The sequence below is a fragment of the Chiloscyllium plagiosum genome, chromosome 33 (genome assembly GCF_004010195.1).
Source record: "Chiloscyllium plagiosum isolate BGI_BamShark_2017 chromosome 33, ASM401019v2, whole genome shotgun sequence".
Classification (NCBI taxonomy): domain Eukaryota; kingdom Metazoa; phylum Chordata; class Chondrichthyes; order Orectolobiformes; family Hemiscylliidae; genus Chiloscyllium; species Chiloscyllium plagiosum.
The window spans coordinates 17,942,282-17,961,087 of record NC_057742.1 but is presented as its reverse complement, the minus strand read 5'-3'; the positions used below and the strand labels follow the sequence as shown (position 1 = coordinate 17,961,087).

Genomic DNA, 18,806 nt, shown 5'->3' with positions numbered 1-18,806 from the left:
ATTGTTTTGGAACTTTGGGAAAAAAAATGTCCAAACACGAGCAGTTTAAAAGGGAGAAGGACAGACAAAGGAAACACATGGTGAGGACAGAGAGGACAGAGAGGGAGTTTGAATTGGTGTATCGCTGGACATCGGAGTGCATCTGGGAAAATTAACTCAGTGAAATTCACAACTAATCTTGGAGGAACTGTTGGGTGAAGTTCACAGCACAGAATCAGATAAGTTAGTTGTTGTTTTAAGTCTGTCCAAGAGAAAGGCTGCAGTAGTGGGTACAGTGGATTCTTTCTTGATTGTATGTTTTTGGAGATACAAACACTGCCCCGGGTTAAAATATAAGCCATAGCTATTAATTTAAGTTTAATCAAGAGACTTATCTCCAAAAACATATAATCAAGAAAGAGTCCACTATACTCACTACTGCAGCCTTTCTCTTGGACAGACTTAAAACAACAATTAACTGATCTGATTCTGTGCTGTGAACTTCGCCCAACAGTTCCTCCAAGATTAGTTGTGAATTTCACTGTTTGTTAATTTTCCCAGATGCACTCCGATGTCCAGCAATACATGAATTCAAAAACGGCAAAGGCAGTAACTGTGCAGGTTCGCTCTCTCTCTCTCCTGCACTGTCCGCACCATGTGCTTCCTTTGCTCTTCTCCCTTTTAAACTGCTGTTGTTTTGGCTTTTTTTTTTCCAAAGTTCCAAAACAATGCAACAGCATATAAAACAGTAATTGCTGCTCCTGGAATTCGAGGAAATTACCTCCAACAGCTAAAATACCTCAAACAAAAAGGAGCAGCTCTTACAGCCAGAAATTCTTCCCGTCCTCCACCTTGGATTACCCAGAATTCTCACCTTGAAAAAGGAGGCCATCTGGGATGTTCGCAAGTGGAATTGCTCCTCCTGGGAGCAGATATGGTGGAGACGGAGGAATTGGGAGTAATGGATAGAGTTTTTACAGAAGGGGAGGGTGGGAGGAGCTGTGGGAGGGGAGTCGGTGGGTTTGAAGCAGATGTCTGTGTTGAGTTGGTCCCTGGAAATGGAGACAGAGAGGTTCAGGAAGGGGAGGGATGTGTCCGAGATGGTCCAGGTGAATTTGAGGTCAGGGTAGAAGGTGTTTGTAAAGTTGATGAACTGTTCAACCTCCTCACGGGAGCATGATGGGGTGCCGATACAGTCATCAATGTAGTGGAGGAAAAGGTGGGGGATGATGCCAGTGTAACTATGGAAGATGGAATGTTCCACAGACCCGAAGAGGCAGACACAGCTGGGGCCCATGCAGGTGCCCATGGATACCCCTTTGGTCTGACGGAAGTGGAAGGATTCAAATGAGAAGTTGTTGAAGGGGAGGACCAGTTCTGCCATTCAAATGAATGTGTAGGTGGAGGGCTATCAAATGGGTTGGCGGGAGAGGAAGAAATGGAGGGCTTGGAGGTTTTTGTCATGGCGGATGGACGTATATAGGGACTGGATGTCCCTGGTGAAGATGAGGTTTTGGGCACCAGGGAAATGAAAGTCATGGAGGAGGTGGAAGGCATGAGTGGTAACCTGAATGTATGTGGGGAATTCCTGGACCAAGGGGGAGCAGGACAGTGTCAAGATCTGAGGAGATAAGTTCAGTGGGGCAGGAGCAGGTGGAAATGATGGAATGATGGGGGCAGTCAGGTTTGTGAATTTTGGATAAGAGGTAGAACTGGGCGGTGCGTGTTCCGGGCCTATGAGGTTGGAGGCTGTGGTTGGGAGTTCTTCTGAGGTGATGATGTTGTAGATGGTCTGGAAGATGACGATTTGGTTATGGGAGGTGAGGTCGTGATCGAGGGGACAGTAGGAAGAGGTGTCCTGGCTTCAGCAGTGTACAGGTTGGTGTGACAAACTACTACTGCACCCTGTCCTTGTCTGTGGTTTTAATGGTGAGGTTGGGGTTGGAGCAGAGGGAGTGGTGGGCTGCGCTTTGCGAGGGTGAGAGATTGGAGTAGGTGAGAGGAGTGGACAGGTTGAGTTGGGCAATGTCGTGACGGCAGTTGGAGATGAAGAGGTCGAGGCCGGGTACCAGACCAGTAGGGGTGTCTAAGTGGTTGGAATATAGTGGAGGCGGGAGAAGTGGTCCTTGGAGGGTGGATGACAGTCATGATTGAAAAAGTAAGTGCGGAGGCAGGGAATGAAAAGTTCGATGTTGCAACACATGTGGAATTCATTGACCCGGAAGCGTAATGGGATGAAGGTGAGACATTTACTGAGGACTGAATGTTCATCCTCAGTAAGGGAGAGGTCTTGGGGGGGGGCGCGCGTGGTAAAACCACAGCAAGGCTGGGAGCTAGGACCAAGTGTAGAGCTGGAGTTGGGAGTGTGGCGGAGGTCACAGCATTGTGGGTTACATCAGCAAAGGAAGTGGCACACGCCATGGTGGTCAGGTGTTCTTCTCCATGGAGCAGAGAAAGTTAGGAGAAGATTTGGAGGAGGTTTTAAAATCATGAGTAACTTGATAGGGTAAATAACAGAAATTGTTTGCAGTGGCAGATAGATGGATAACTACGGTCCAGGTTTAAGGTCCCATTCCTGAAGAAGGGCTTATGCCCGAAACGTCGATTCTCCTGCTCCTCGGATGCTGCCTGGCCTGCTGCGCTTTTCCAGCACCACATTTTTCAACTCTGGACTGCAGATGCTTTCTCCAGGTTTAAAGTGATTGGCAGAGGGACCAGGGAGACACATGAAGAATAAAAATTTGTACAGCCAATTAGATCAGGAGTGCACTGCCTAAATGGGTTGTGAAAGGGAATTTCATTTAGAAATACTTGACATAAGATTTATAGTGATTTGGTCAAAGAAAGTGGGTAGTGGAAGCCAGCATGGATATCATAGGCCCAATACCTTCCTTCTGTGAATATTTGTGTGCTTGTCTTGCCCAAGTCCAAGATCTTTCACCAGGTTGGGGTAAAGTTGATCTAAAATTGGTTCTTCTTGGTAATTGTCTGTCAGAATGGGAAATTTGGCATTTGTTTTAAAATTGCAAGGGGTATGCCTTTTTGTTCCGGGTTTCTCCCGATTGTCATCCTTTTGATACACTAAAAGCATTGTTACTCTAGCTGGGCTGTGTCAAACACCCTCTCAATACCCTGTTTAAGTGCTTACTCCTCATGCTTCAATATGGTGGCCTTCTATAGTGATACACACTGAGACAATTCTGTTCAGACAAAGTCCAAATGGGCCCACTTTCTAACATGAGTTAATGGATAGCAATCCATGGGAAGCATTAAAGGATATCAGGAGCTAGACCTGGGATGATTTTGCCTCAATCACTCTGAATGCCCAAGTGATTTTAACTAATTGAGCACAAGAAGAACTGAATTTGGGACATTCTGGTCCAGCTTGGCTGAGTTGCTCATTTCTCCTGAATGAGATACTAAGGGAAGATACCATGCAGTATTGGCTTTAATATTTTTGATACATGCCTGCTGTCATTTACCTGCAAAACGCTCATCCCAAGCTGGATCCTTAGCAGACGGGAAGGAGACAAACATGAAGGGACACCCTTCAGCGACATCTTCTTTGCTGAGTGCGGAGTATTTACTGAAACTTAAATAACAGCAAGCAAATATTAATAAGCAAAGCAACTAAATTGTTTTCCAGAAAGCAACTTAAATGAAGAAGAATTGACACAGCAATGTATAAATCTTCCTTCTTTCCAGCTATCTTCAGGACATTTCCATGTACGTTATTCCGATTACTGTGAAGCTCCTGCTAATGATTGCTCCATTGGGAGAAGGACAGAAATGGGGAAAAAAAAGAGTCAGGGACACAGGAACAAGACTGAACCATTCAGCCCTTTGAATCTGTGCCGTCCTTCAATTAGATCATGACTGAGCTGCATGCTGACCCATATTGTTCTGCATCCCTTGATACCCTCGTAGAAGAAAAATCTCATCACTCTTGGTCCTGAGAGCATCAGTTCACCCAGTATCTACAGCCTTTCAGGCACAGTGTTCCATGTTGCAGAAGGTGACAAACTGAGCTGCAATGACATATTTTGCATTTGCTGGTAAGAAGATGCTTTTTCATTCCTGATTTCCATGACCAACGTCAAACGAAAGCAACTTCCATATGTTGTTTTCCTCCTAATTTGTGAATGATGCAATGCTCCACTCTGTAATGCAGGGACCAATTCGATAATGGACAAAGATTTCAGAGTCAATTATCTCCCTGTCATTAAGATGAGAATGATATACATAACGGAAGAGGGTTGCGGGTGGGTGGAGCATTCCAGCAGAAGAAGCAACATATAATTTCTCCTTTGGGAGAAGGACAGAAGTGGGGCGGCATGGGTGGCACAGTGCCAGAGACCCAGGTTCAATTCCTGCCTCAGGCAACTGTCTGTGTGGAGTTTGCACGTTCTCCCTGTGTCTGCGTGGGTTTCCTCCGCGTGCTCCAGTTCCCTCCCACAGTCCAAAAATGTGCAGGTTAGGTGAATTGGCCATGCTAAATTGCCCGTAGTGTTGGGTGAAGAGGTAAATGTAGAGGAATGGGTCTGGGTGGGTTGCTCTTCGGAGGGTCGGTGTGGACTTGTTGGACTGAAGGGTCTGTTTCCACACTGTAAGTAAGTAATCTAATCTAATAATTGGGCAGCTTTACAGGAACCAGCAGTGATTGGACTGTGACATGTGCCATCAGTTCTGTTTATCTGCAGCACAGAAGATGGTGAATGGTGTTTCCTGCAACAGAAACTTTGAGGTCAGGAATGTAGTAGTGATGGGTGCAGAAATGTCACCAACTCTTGCTGGATTTTGCAGCCATCAGAACTCCCCGGAGGTGATTGATGCTAGGAGCTTTAATCTGGTTTTTCATCATTCCAATTTGTATTTGCTACTGACTCGGAAAATGTTCCCAAGTTTTTTAGTTTCAAACCAAGTAGAAGAAATCATGGGACTATAAAAGGAGTCGTCGATATAGACTTGAACTGTTATTCTGTGGACTTTACTGGAAAAAGATTGGGTGCAGTTAGAAATTAAAAACAACTGAGGATTTGCTACAAACCCTTTAACTTCCTTCTGGAATTGCATAATCTCACTGTTTCAACCTACTAGACTCTGCTCGAAGTAACTCAGGGAAAAAAAATTATTAGCGCATTGAAAGAAAATGTTACCTTCTCTACAAACCCCATTTTCTTCAAATATTGTCAGCCATTAGTTACAAAAATATTAATGAAATTGAAAAAAAGAAAGACAGTTTGCTTAGACTGCCAAAATGAATCCTCTAGAAATATTCCCAACCAGGACTAGTACCACATTAAGTGGAGAAAAATTAAGGAGAAAAAAAAATAGGAACATGGAATCCAGATATCAATAGTTGGAAATCAAGAGAAAAACACCAAAAAGTAATATTTAGTGGATTAGATTTCATAATTCTTCAACAGTTAACAAGTGTGATTGTCAATATAAAAACACTTCCGCTGGATTCTCAACACTGAAAGATAGACACTTCCTCCACTAAGGACAAACCAGTTTCAAATCACCACAAAGAGGAAACTTGAAATGGTTGAGAAAAACCAAGTCAACCTTACCAAGAATATTTGGAAACACAGGAACAGATTTGGAGACTTTTTTACTCATTCAAGGGCTGCAGGCATCATTGGCAAGGCTGGCCTTTACTGACTAGCCTTAACTGCAGCCTATATCAAAACTGATGAAGGGTCACTGGACTCGAAATGTTAACTCTGTTTTGTTCTCTCCCACAGATGCTACCAGAGCTACTGAATCTCTCCAGCACTTTGGTTCTTTGTCTTATATTATTGCAGTCTGTGTGATTTGGTCTATCCCCAGCGTTACATAGAGCATGCTGGCATTTTTACTCCATTAACGAAGGAACTATTATATATTGCCAAATCAGGATGATTTGTGGCTTGGAGAGGATATTTGCAGGTGACGGTGTTCCCCTTTATCTGCTGTCCATGTGCTTTTATGGGTAGACTGCAGGTTTGAAAGGTATTTAAAAAACACATTATAGATGAAAGAAGCATTAATAGAGGAGGAAGCAAAAAAGGTAATTAAAACAATTAGAAGTACACAACAGCAGAAGACAGTGTAATACTATGGAGTGTAATCACGTTATTTTACAAAGCTGAATGAAACTAAATAGAAAGTGGGTCCTCAAGCACTCGATGCTGTGACAGTAAACGTAAAGCACTGCATGGACTTACAGCTCGTCAAAATTGTTCTCTCGATAAAACCAGTAATTTCCTGCTTTCAACCCCAACTCCTCCTTTGAACCATCCAGCCCGATAAAGACACTGAATCCTCCTATTCCATGCCGTATCATACTCAGCTGAGCCTGGATTGCTGTGGGACCGACAGAATGATCAATAACCATCAGAATCCATCATAGCTTGAAGAAATAATTTACATGCTCCCAAATATCAGCATAAATATAAAAGGAGAATTATTTCTGACATTCTGGATTGTTGTAATATAACTTATGATTATCAAACAAGATAATTATTGTGTATTGTGATGATCAGCTGGAGAATCCAGTCAGTCTACGTTCCTTGGACTGATCAAGCAAAATGAGAAACAGGTGCCCAGTTGTCATAACTAATTCAGTGACATTACCACTACATCATCACCTCTCCCTAATGATTAAAAGGCTTTCAGGTCTGTAAGATCATTGCTTGCTGTAACCTTTACATTTAGTTTTAGGTAAAAGGGACTAAAAGGTGTCATGTGACTGGTGCCGAATGCTGCTTTACAATAAACCTGGTTTAGTTGCTATGGGAACAAGAGACCCCAGGTCTCGGAACTTGATGGGAGGTGAGAAATTCTTATGAAGATCCAGAGCAGAGAGTAGACTTGATGGTTCCAGGTTTCTTAAGCAAAGGGGAACCAAACAAAGGGGAACAGATCAGCTGGAAGAAAAGGCTGCTTGGTTTTACAAGCTGCCACAGCCAGAAGTGGAAAGGGGATAGATGCTAGTCAAAATGACACACCCTGCAGACTTCTAAGAATTCCAAGAGATGTGTCTAGACGTGGTGAGGAGGAAGAAGAATTAACACAGCCGGCCTTACCCTGACGGTGGATTTAAGAAACGCTCTGAAAACTGACCAAAGCACTTGAAGGTGGTCACTGAAAGTTATTACTTGATGAGAGAGAAATGGGAACCCATTGGAGCCTGTGAGCTACTGCGAACAATTTGCAGGGCACACTCAGTATGTCTGGGCCCTCTAGACACAACTGTCTGCAGAGTCACCCAGCCAAACCTCCAGAGTCGACATGTTCCATGTTGGGTAGGCACCCAAGCAAACCAGCTGCTGTCCCTAATACTGCACAATGAAGTAGTGGGAGGGAAAGGAAGACAATGATACTTTTGAGGGCACAGAGGTGGCAAGGGCAACTCTTCATTATAAATCAATTCTTACCTTAGTATATATATGTTCATTGTTCATCACCAGTTGTAAGTGAATGTCTTTCTAACTACAAGAGCGAAAGTTCAGAGCCTAGCCATCCTTAATGCTACACCATGTGTTAACAGTCTGAGTTGTGAAGTGAGCAGCTCCTGCACCATGTTCAGGCCATGGGAAGTTGGAAGGTGATTGCAACTTTGACAGCAAGGGTTAGTCCAGACTGCAATATATTGTTTGTGTACACCGCCATTATTGGGACCAATTCCTGATGCTACACGATATGGTCAAGAGTGCTTGTAGTTGCAACTAGAAAGACATTCACTCTCACAACTAATAATGGACAGTGAACATGTAATTACTTGAGTCAGGATTTGGACTCCACACAGTAGGTCAATGCTGAATGTACAGCATTTAGTGCTTGCGAGTATCTTTCACCTGTACTGTATGGTTGTTTACTTGATGCAGTTTTACTTTGAAGGGCCTCAGAAGGTGAAGCTCCCTCTCTCAGAATGTCACACTTCCCTGACAGCTCTGGTTACATAGAATACCATTTTCATCTCCACTGCAGATGGGATGGTAGGAAACAGCGGTCACGATTCATGTAATGAATCACATAGTCAGCCTCTCAGTCTAGGTAACCCTCCAAATCTTCACATTCCATTATTGATAGCCCTCGCTGTCAACCACATCAGTTTTGATGTTCCCTACATTGTGACCGAACCGCATTATTTCACTGCTCATCACCGCACTGTCCTTCCTCAGCCTCAGATACATGGAGTCATTTTGCCAAATATGGTGGCACAATATCAAAGCCAGAATGGTGCTGACTGTCAATGACACAGCCCCTCCTGCCTTACCCCTTTCATCTCATGCCCTATCATCTCCTCTCCTTGTATATGGAGTTGCTCACCTGAACCATTGTTATGCCCTCTGCATCTCAGAATGCTGACTCTGATCCCCACAAGTGAGTTCCCCAGCTTCCCTCTGACAGCACCGGCCCCTGATAAAGCCCCTTGACCTTCAATGGCCTGACCATGTCCCACCCTCGTGACTAACTTGGATGGAGAATTCCAATTGGCCACTTGACCAGATCCCAGATTAATCCTTGTGCAGCTCCCTGACTGACATCACTTGACTCCCCGGACTAGGTGGGACTAGATTGGGCTGGGATATCTGGTCGGCATGGACGGGTTGGACCAAAGAGTCTGTTTCCATGCTGTACATCTCTATGACTGACCAAAGCCCACTCTGTGGACTGTAGAGATGTGGAACCTGTGATTCTGTTAGTCCTGAGCAGCTGACTGACCTGTCCTCAAGGTCCTGCACCAATATCGATGCTGCCTTAAATTCACTGTGCAGGGTTACCCTGACAGAAGATTGTCTCCCTGGACCTGACTGAGGATTACTTTACTTGAGACATTACCATTGGGTTGAAGCACATGCAGTGTGTTGCTAAATCCCCTGCTGGCACATGGTAAGATATTGACACAACAAATCACCATGCAGGAACGTGTCCATCCCTTGACTAATGATTGCTGACAACCACAATAAGTTGCCTCCTGGCTTTGTGTCTACTCTAAACATTAAGTGAGCCTTTTAGGTTCTAGCTTAGGGAAAAAAAACTCAAACAAAATTGTCAGGGCAACACAAGGGGAGGTGATGGCTTAGTGACATTATCCCTGGATTGTTCATTCAGAGATGCAGGAAATATCCTGGGGACCTGGGTTCGAATCCCACCATGGCAGATGGGTAGAATTTGAATTCAAAAAGCATCTGGAATTAAGAGTCTAATAATGGCCATGAATCCATTGTCAATTATTGGAAAAACCCATCTGGTTCACTAATGTCCTTTAGAGAAGGAAAATGTCATCCTTACCTGGTCTGGCCTATGTGTGACTCCAGACCCACAGCAATGTGTTTGACTCTTAACTGCCCTCTGTGCAATATGGGATGGGCAATAAATGCTGGCATGGCCTGTGATGCCCTCGTCCCATTAATTAAAAAAAAGGCAGAGATTCTCTGGATTTGAAGTTTGCACAAAGTGAAAAGTCATTATTCTTTAATCATCAAGCGATAGATTAGTGATGTAATCAACGATGAGAAACACTGGTTCTGGTCCTCTTAATACTCCATAGTGAAAAAAAATTGCAATACTCACACACCTGGTTTACTTCGCAGTTCATGAGGTAACAATCGTTCGTAGGTATTAAATATTCCAGCATCAGAAATCACAACAGGAGCAAACAGGTTTATTTCTTCTTTTCCCTTCTTCACTGTCACACCTGGTGAGAAAGAGGGCAAACCTAATTAGCAATAATTAAATATGTTGTCTCTTGATGCTTAAACCAATGAATTCACACTTACCACATGCCTGACCATCTTTATTTATTAATATACATTGGACAGGTGCCCGCATAAGAACATCTCCCCCACTTTTCTTAATAACTGGAATTATGTGAAAGGCAATCTCACTGGCGCCACCTTTTGGGTACCAGGCACCATTCTGGTAGTGCTGGATAATTGTGGCATGCATCACAAAGCTGGCCTCTTTAGGCATGACGCCTGGGAAAAGAAAACACATTTAAAACAAAGGCGCAAATACAGGTTTACAAAAAATAATAGGTTTACAAAATTTCAGTTCTAAAATGCAAACTATTTCTCACTGTCTTCTCTCCTGTCCTCACATCAGAGAGTTAGACCAATGGATACCCATGCGGTTGATTCAAATTTACGGGACAAATGCCACAATGATTTGCCCCCCACCCACCTTGCAGCAGGACGGAGCACTTCGCCATCCTACATATTGGAAAGATTAGGAGAAACTGAGGACTGCAGATGCTGGAGAGTCAGCGTTAATAAGGTGTGGTGCCGGAAAAAGCACAGCAGGTCAGGCAGCATCCGAGAAGCAAGAGAGTTGACATTTCAGTGAGGACCCTTCTTCAAGTCTGGGCTGGTGGGGGGAAAGAGGGCTGAGAGATAAACGGGGGTAGAGGGTGGGGATGGGGCTGAGGCTAAGGGAAAGCTAGGTGGGATGGCATTAGGTGGACAAACGTGATAGGTTGGTGGGAAGTGTGGAACAGATAAGGAAGATGGACAAGTAGGTCAGGTAAAAGGGCCGGATAGGAGTTGGAGAATTGGATCTGGGATGGGATGGGGTGGGGGGAGAGGAGACCTGGAAACAGGTGTGGTTGTAGACTCCAGAGGTGGAAGACAAGATGTTCTTCCTCCAGTTTGTGGGTGGCCTAGTGTAGGCGGTGGAGGCGGCCCAGAAAGGATACGTACTCAGGGATGAGGGAGAGGATGTTGAAGTGGATGACCACGGAAAGGTAGCGTACGGAACAGAGATGTTCCCTAAACTATTCCACGGATTTGCGCTCGGTCTCGCCAATGCAAGGGGGACCACTTCGAGAGCAATGGATGCAGTAAATGAGGTTGGAGGATGTACAAGTAAATCTCTACCGGATTTGGAATGATCCTTTGGGGCCTTGGATGGAGATTGGAGGAGGGAGGCAGTATGGGCACAGGTTCTGTACCTCTTACAGCTGCAGGGGAAGGTGCCGGGTGTGGAGACAGGGGTTGGTGAGGAATGTGGACCTAATGAGGGAGTCACGGATGGAATGGTTCCTACGGAATGCAGATAAGGGTGGGGAGGGAAATATATTTTCGGTGGCGGGGTCTGACTGTAGGTGACATGGCGAGGATGATGCACTGGATTTGGAGATTGGAGGGGTAGAACGTGATGACCAAGGGGATTCTATCCTTGTTGGAGTTGGAAGGCGTTTCGAGGGTGGAGGTGTGGGAAATGGAGGAGATGCAATTGAGGGCACCATTGCTCATAGGGGAGGGAAAATTATGGTCCTTGAAGTAGGAGGACATCTGGGATGCTGATTCTTATTATCAATTCTACCACATTATGAGTGCGGGCAACACTTCCTGGCATGGACTCAAGCACAGGGCTACTGGCCAAGAGATAGTGATGTTACCATTATTTACCAGGAGGTCTTGTGGTGCAATTTACTCAAACACAAAAACACACTTGACTTAAGTTTTTAAACTTAGTTATTTCAAGCCAGAATTTAAATGTCCGTGCTCTAAATGCCCAAAATACAAATGAGGTTTCAACACTAATGTGACACCAAGCAATAACAAAATAAAAATAAATCATGAAACAACAGTAACATAATAGCTTAAGTTATTCACTGCAAGAGAAGGATGTCAAGAGTAGCATAAAATACATTAAGACAACTTTGCTCAAATCTTTCTTTAATTAATTACCTGGAGATAGTTTTATGAAGATAAATTTGTCATTTTACATATTTGTTAAAACAGAAATTAAACAACATTAAGTTATATTTACCAAGATAATAATTTGGTCAGATTCAGTTAATGTTTAAATTGCTAGTGAGTTCAGCATGTGTTATCAGTTATTATGTAAATAGTCAATTAATTTTGTGAAGTTGAATATGGGAGTGAGGAATTGATTTATGATGAAATTGCCAAACTAAATTAAATTGAAAGTCTAAATATAAATACTGAATTAAATTAAGAGATTTCTAACAGCGTAGGCAAAACTATGCATTTTTATTATGAACATCAGAATATATGAACTAGGATCAGGAGTCACATATTTGGTCCCTTGTATTTTTTCTGTCATTCACTAAGATTATGGCTGATCTCCTACTTCAGCTAACCTTTCCTATTCTATCTCCACATCTAATAATTATCAAAGTTTAGGTCAGGAATCCAAGCAGGGACTAACAATTTCTAGTTGTGTGTGCTTGCCTTGTCAAAACTTAACTGGACATAGTTTGACTGGCACTAGCTCAAATTTCCTACAAATTATGCAGTTGCGGCATTTCAGCCACACATTAGGCTGAAGGCCAGATTTTTGCTCCCAACAGACTGTTTGGTGGGGGAAATTTCCCACTTGGCAGATCCGATTCATTTTAATGCACTAAGTTAGACCCTAATTTCACATTGGGAGGCATGCAAATGATTAAATCTAGCACCCTTTCCTCCCACCCTGGTCCAATCGCAAGGACAGATCAGCAGCAGACAAGGGAGTGGACAAGGAAAGCAGACAAGGAAAGCACAGCAGCACTGTCAGAAGGTATAGATTAGATTACATTACAGTATGGAAACAGGCCCTTCGGCCCAACAAGTCCACACCGACCCGCCGAAGCGCAACCCACCCATACCCCGACATTTACCCCTATACCTAACACTACGGTCAATTTAGCATGGCCAATTCACCTGACCTGCACATCTTTGGACTGTGGGAGGAAACCGGAGCACCCGGAGGAAACCCATGCAGACACGGGGAGAACGTGCAAACTCCACACAGTCAGTCGCCTGAGTCGGGAATTGACCCGGGTCTCTGGCACTGCGAGGCAGCAGTGCTAACCACTGTGCCACCGTGCCGCCCACACGTTTGTTCTCAGGTAATGTTTCTATAGTCGTTTTAGACTCTTAAATGAGGTCTAGCCTTCACTGTTGGACCCTTATCTGCTCTCCTGCCATGGCACCTTAAAATGTCCATGCCTCCTATAAACCCCTTTTGCCAACCTCATGCCAACCCACCTTGTATTCATGATGGACATATTTCAAGAATCATGTTGAGATGATAAAAAAAACCTTCTGAAAATCTAATATAGCTCTCACTCAAACACACCTCATGGTAAAAACAAAAGTCTGCTTGAAGAAACCACAAAGTTTCTAAATCACAAGTAATTAATCTCTTATAAAAAAAAACTACTTTCATTTAATAGGCATCAAATCTTTTCTAGTTGAAACCATCAATAAAGCTGTGAACTTAGAATATCTAGCTAAGATAAATAAAGCTATAGAAATTCAGTGAAGTATTCAAACTGACGATGATAAAAAATTTTCGGGAAATGTTAAGAAGGAACTGCAAGGTCGGGTGGTAATATTTTAAACCTTTACCATATAGCCTGTCAGTCCAGCACTGACAATTTAAGCTCATTTACTTCACACAAAAAGGGGATGAAAAAAACATCAGATTGTGACATTTAAACAGACCATATCCATTTTTTAACAGTAGTTATATCAACTCCATAAATGTATGATTTCCAACTGTGAGTTAAGAACATGAGAACTAGGAGCATGAATAGGAAAAATCAGCCCCTTTATCCTGTTCCGCCATTCAATACAATCACGGCTGGTCTCATCTTGGCCTCAACTGCATTTTCCTGCCCACTCTCTAAAACATTACCTGCTACTAATTAAAAATTTATCTCCTTAAATTTACTCAGCTCCCAGCATCCACAGCATTCTGGGGTAACAGATTCCACAGATTAATGATCCTTTGGAGAGAAGCAATATCTCCCCATTTCTGGTTTAAATCTGCTACCCATTATTTCACAGCCATGACCTTTCATTCTTGACTGCCCTACAAGAGGACACATCCACTCTACATCTATGCCGTAAATCTCCTTTCGCATCTTATACACCTCAATTAGATCTCATATCATCTTTCTAAACTCCAGAGGGAGCACAGGCCTGAACTGCTCAATTTCTCTTCATAAATAATTAAAGGGCCCAGGAGTAGCCAGAATGCGATCTGATGGAATTCAGCACGAGAAAATTTGGGTTTCATGCCCTATGTTGACTACGTCTCAACCCCTTTACCCACCAGCGAAAACTGGATGTTGAAACATTACATTACAATGCCGTGTGAACTGTGTGAGGCACAGATTCATACAGCACATTAAGAGCAATGATCCCAATGGTAGGGCATACTGGCAGTGCACCCCATATGTCTTGTATCAAGGGACTACTTCAGTATCATCGGGATCAAGCACAGAGCCAGAGGAATTCTGCAGCCAGAACAGTTAATGAGAAGCTAGAATTTAGGCAATCTCTAGGCAATAATGTATTAGACCTATGTCAAAAGGTACAAGACCATCAGATAAAGGCTCATTATCCGTGTCACTGAGCAAGGTAGGCAGCTTAATGCCTAAATTTCTGATCCGAATGATCCCTGACCCAATTAAGAACCTACACAATTCATTGACTTTGTGCACAATAAATTAATGGGTTAAATGTTAACATTTTCATAATGCCAAAAAACTGAAACTGAAGAAAATAAATCACAGCAGTATTCTACTTGATTTAATCCCATCTCCAACCCTGATACATTCTAATCGAAGGTGAATGCAGTATCTGTGAGTCATTCAGCAGCTCAGTACTACAGGTCTGAATAATGTTTAGAGTGAATAATTACTTATCAGGGCTATAATGATTTCCAAGGACTTGTAAGGCAGAGATAATCAGAAGGAAGAAAAAAGCTCTGCTCGTACAAGATAAAATTCAAATAATATAATACATTATTGAAAGTTGGCAATTGGTTTGATTTCTCATTTATCTACTTATGCCAAATGGTAAGACATTGATACATGATGTGAAAACACTCCTTTGGTACAAGTGATGGGAGAGCCCTTTTATCTCCAAGGTACAGAAACCACTCCCTTAAGCAGCACCTTGTGGTAACAGGAAGAGACCTACAACTGGTTAAGTAGCCCAAACAGACAGCCAAGTTCAGGCACTCAATCAGTTGCGCTCATCAGTTGCTTTCACATAGCCTTATTGCAACCTTGTAATTGTTTTGAGTGGAAAGCATTCAGTTATTGATTGTTGAAAATGGGTAATATCCTGATTATCTGCCCTGATGTACTGCTGTACAGATTGCCCTGATTACAAAGGAAGACTAAATGTTTGCTTTTCGCAATGAATGCAACTCACCGCACCAATCCAACATTGTCATATAATGATGACTTCCTTCACTGCTGCATTCAGCTCAGTGTTTCTCTGTTGAAACTCTGACGGAACCACATCAGTGCCACTGCTCCACCCTTTTTGTTTCCCTTTTTAAAGTATATATCCAATTCTGTTTTGAAACATGGTTCCACCACTCTTTCACTCAGCATGTAAATGCTCAGCAGAAATTTCCACACTTGCTAGAAGAGAAAGCTCAGCTACTCCAGTCTAAATCAACAAAAATGTAACTTTTTTTAGCAATTAATTTTTAAAAGCAAGCCAAGCACCCATCCACCAAGACTTCCATAAAATGGGATGCCAATTCCCCCTTATCTTCCAGGTCTGGCCCAAATGACTTGAGCCACATAGGGCAACTCTGTAATGCCAGTACCTGATTGGGAGCTAAACAGCATCTTAAAGATGGCGCCGGTGCCTGGGATCTCAGGAGTGGCAAGCACTTCCACATACATGAGTGGGAAAATGTGAGCTAGCGCTGGACAAACGGGGCACCGGAGAGGCATGTTATGTTGTTAATGAGGCAGGTTTGGTACACTAGCATGAAAAATTCGCTAGGCCTCGCAGAGAGAAGTCCTCCCTGGTACTCTATGAAAAATGACACAGCCGATTTCTGGGTTTGAAGTTGTACAGTACACTAAAAACTGTTCTACGTGTGAAAGCACATTACCGTAATCCCCACAGATATAGCACATGACTGCTCGAAGATCTTTATTTTCTGTCAGCTCATTAACCACGTCTGAAAGTGGGGTGGATGCCAGCTTGAAAATTGATGAGATCCAGTGGATGATGCCACTCCTTATTAGGAACCTTGCCAGTAGAAGAGGGACCATTTTAATGATTACCAACAACGATATCTTTTTTGAAATCATCTGGAGTAAAACAGCAAACATGGGTCAACAATGAGAAAGAAAAATGTTGTCCTCCAAAACTGTAATACAGATAAGAGGAAGCCCATCAATCTGCTCTCAGAACTTTTTATCATTCATAATGTCTTACAGATGGTCCTACTACATAAAACATTTATATTCTATATCATTGATATTGGACAATTCTGTTTTAGGATATACATTTGAATCTTGATTGCGAATGAAAGCCTTTCTCTTTCATTTTGTAATGATGCAATATGTACAACATGTAAATGAGGAAATGGCAAGGATAGATCTTCAGAGGACATGGATGGTGTGATACCCGACATGAAAGGAAGCTGGGAATATGCTGGCTACTCCTGAGAGAAGTAGAATTTGCAGTGGCAGTCCCACTACAAGTTAAAATGGAGCAGAGCTGACACAGATGGTTAGCATGGCCACTATCTCAAACACTGCATGAAGGAATGCTAACAGCAGAAGTCATTAATGGCCAGCCAGGGAGTCCTATGCTTTGAGAAAAGCTGAAGCTGGACTAGAGAAATTCAACTATTGAACGTTGATTGCAAAGATCAGAGAGGTAACAATGCATTCAAAGAGCTTGCAAAGAAAATAAAGGAGGGGCATAATTTTATGGAGAAAGGCAGCAAATTTAGAGGGATTTTGAGGAAAAGTTTTTTCACTCAGAGGGAAGTGCAATGTGGAATGCATTGCCCAGAAGGCTGTAGAGGCAGGAAACCTTACAACCTTTAAAAAGCACATAGGCCAGCACTTTAAATGTCAGAACAATCAAGGTTATGGGCCAAGTGCTGGAAGGTGGGATTAGTATAGATAGGCCGGCACCGACTTGATGGGCCGAAGGGCCTATTATATTCAGTATGATGATGCCTTTAAAAGTTAGAGATGGGGGTAGTTGTATATCACAATTTTTTTTTACAAAGGGAGGCTTATACCAAGGTCGACAGTTTGATGAGGGACAGAGAAACCACCTGAGGAAAGAGAGGCATTAACAAAGAGAATCATGAAATACCTTCAGGCACTGAGCCAGTCAGAATTTAAACAATGGTTTGATAAATTCTGAGAAGCCCGTTAAACACATTCACAAACAAGTCAGAGAGACTGTTTGGAGGCTGAATTGTTCTGTGCGTCCTTCAGACAATTTAAACATTCAGACTGATTACAACATATCAAACTAGGATGAGGTATGATTTTGTTGTGGTTTTTAACCTCTTGTGCACAGTAGAAGAATTAAGGAAAATGTTATGACACTAAACCCTGGAATTTGTCACAGTCGATGCAAACAAAAAGGTATACTTTTCTTCTTCCACGGACAAAAATAAATGCATCCTTTCTTATGATGCTGCTCAAAGTAATTATTATTTCATCCTCACAAATAGTTGAATGACCTATTCTTCACTCAGCTGGACAGATATAATTCAGAGTGCAGAGTTACACTTTGACAAACACGATTCCTACTCAGTTGTCCTGATTTCCCATTAATTAACAGACTGATGGTGACACCACATTAACAGCTGAATCTCTGTGCTGCAAGACTAGGGGAGACACTTCCTGTAAATTTGCTGATTTGGATTTGGAGTTACAGTGTTGGATCTACTGTATGTTCTGTATATAAATGCATGCCTGCATACAAAGACAAGGATAATGTGACAAGTTAAGAGGAGATAATGCCAATGAGAAAGTAGCAGTAGTGCTACTTTCAATGACTGGTTCCCTTGGTGCTAAATCCAATTAACATGCAGCTATAACATTCAGAATAAAATAAATCATCCCTTCCAAAGAACTGTGCTCAAACTAATCAAAAACTCCTTGCTCTGTTAAGTGCTTACAATTCATTCCATCTATTGGTTGCTTTTCATTCTATGATTTTACAATTCTATATTTTTTCAAAAGTCACCTTTACAAGTTTCAGGAATTTATCAATAGCTTCTGTTTCCTGAGGAAACTGGGTCTTCAAACAATTTCGATAATTTTGATTCCCACCACAGACTTGATATATTCGCTGGGTCTGCTGGTCTCCCAGGATTACATTGTCGAAAACGTCATCCATTTTCGTCCATTGCAGCTGACCATCTGTAATCTGGTCTACTAATGTCCGCAGGAAGGATCGTTCATACAGTTCCCCTATGTAATGAATTCCTGAAATAGTGTAGTGTGGATAAATGGTTAATTTTCCAAAGAATGAGACCCAGTATTTGTGGTCATACATACACTGTAGCAATCACACAACTTATCTTTTGTTTCTGCTCTCACTCAGTCAAAAGGGTAGCCTGATATTAATCACTTCATTATTAATGATCAAACTTTTAGTTGCCTGTATTTCAAGCTCTAGAATTTACTTCCTCAAGCTCTCCACCTCTGTCCTTCAATGAAACACTCATTTGCAAACTGTCTCATTGACCAAGCATTTGGTCATCGGTCATAACATTTCTTTCTGTCAAACCTTGTTCAATAGCACTGACATGAGGTATATTGGGATGTTTGTTATTTGAATGGCACTATGTAAATATAGGTCCACCCTGACCTTAAATTTACCTGGACCATCTCTGACACCTCCCTCCCCTTCCTGGACCTCTCCATCGCCATTAGTGATGACCGACTTGACACTGAGATTTTTTACAAACCCACCGACTCCCACAGCTACCTGGATTACACCTCTTTCCACCCTATCTCTTGCAAAAATGCCATCCCGTATTCCCAATTCCTCCGCCTCCGCCGTATCTGCTCCCAGGAGGACCAGTTCCAC

The 18,806-nt window shown here is 42.6% G+C and overlaps 1 protein-coding gene across 1 annotated transcript in view; it reads right to left on the bottom strand.

Annotated features, from left to right (window-relative positions):
• LOC122539900 (all-trans-retinol 13,14-reductase-like) overlaps window positions 1-18,806 on the bottom strand; it is a 33,358-nt gene that overhangs the window by 9,674 nt on the left and 4,878 nt on the right. Inside the window, exons 3-8 of the mRNA XM_043675057.1 lie at window positions 17,958-18,199; window positions 15,847-16,048; window positions 9,750-9,947; window positions 9,548-9,667; window positions 6,189-6,327; window positions 3,462-3,571 (exon numbers count right to left, since the gene is read on the bottom strand). Coding sequence (XP_043530992.1) covers window positions 3,462-3,571; window positions 6,189-6,327; window positions 9,548-9,667; window positions 9,750-9,947; window positions 15,847-16,048; window positions 17,958-18,199 — 1,011 coding nt within the window. The remainder of the gene's footprint in view (window positions 1-3,461; window positions 3,572-6,188; window positions 6,328-9,547; window positions 9,668-9,749; window positions 9,948-15,846; window positions 16,049-17,957; window positions 18,200-18,806) is intronic.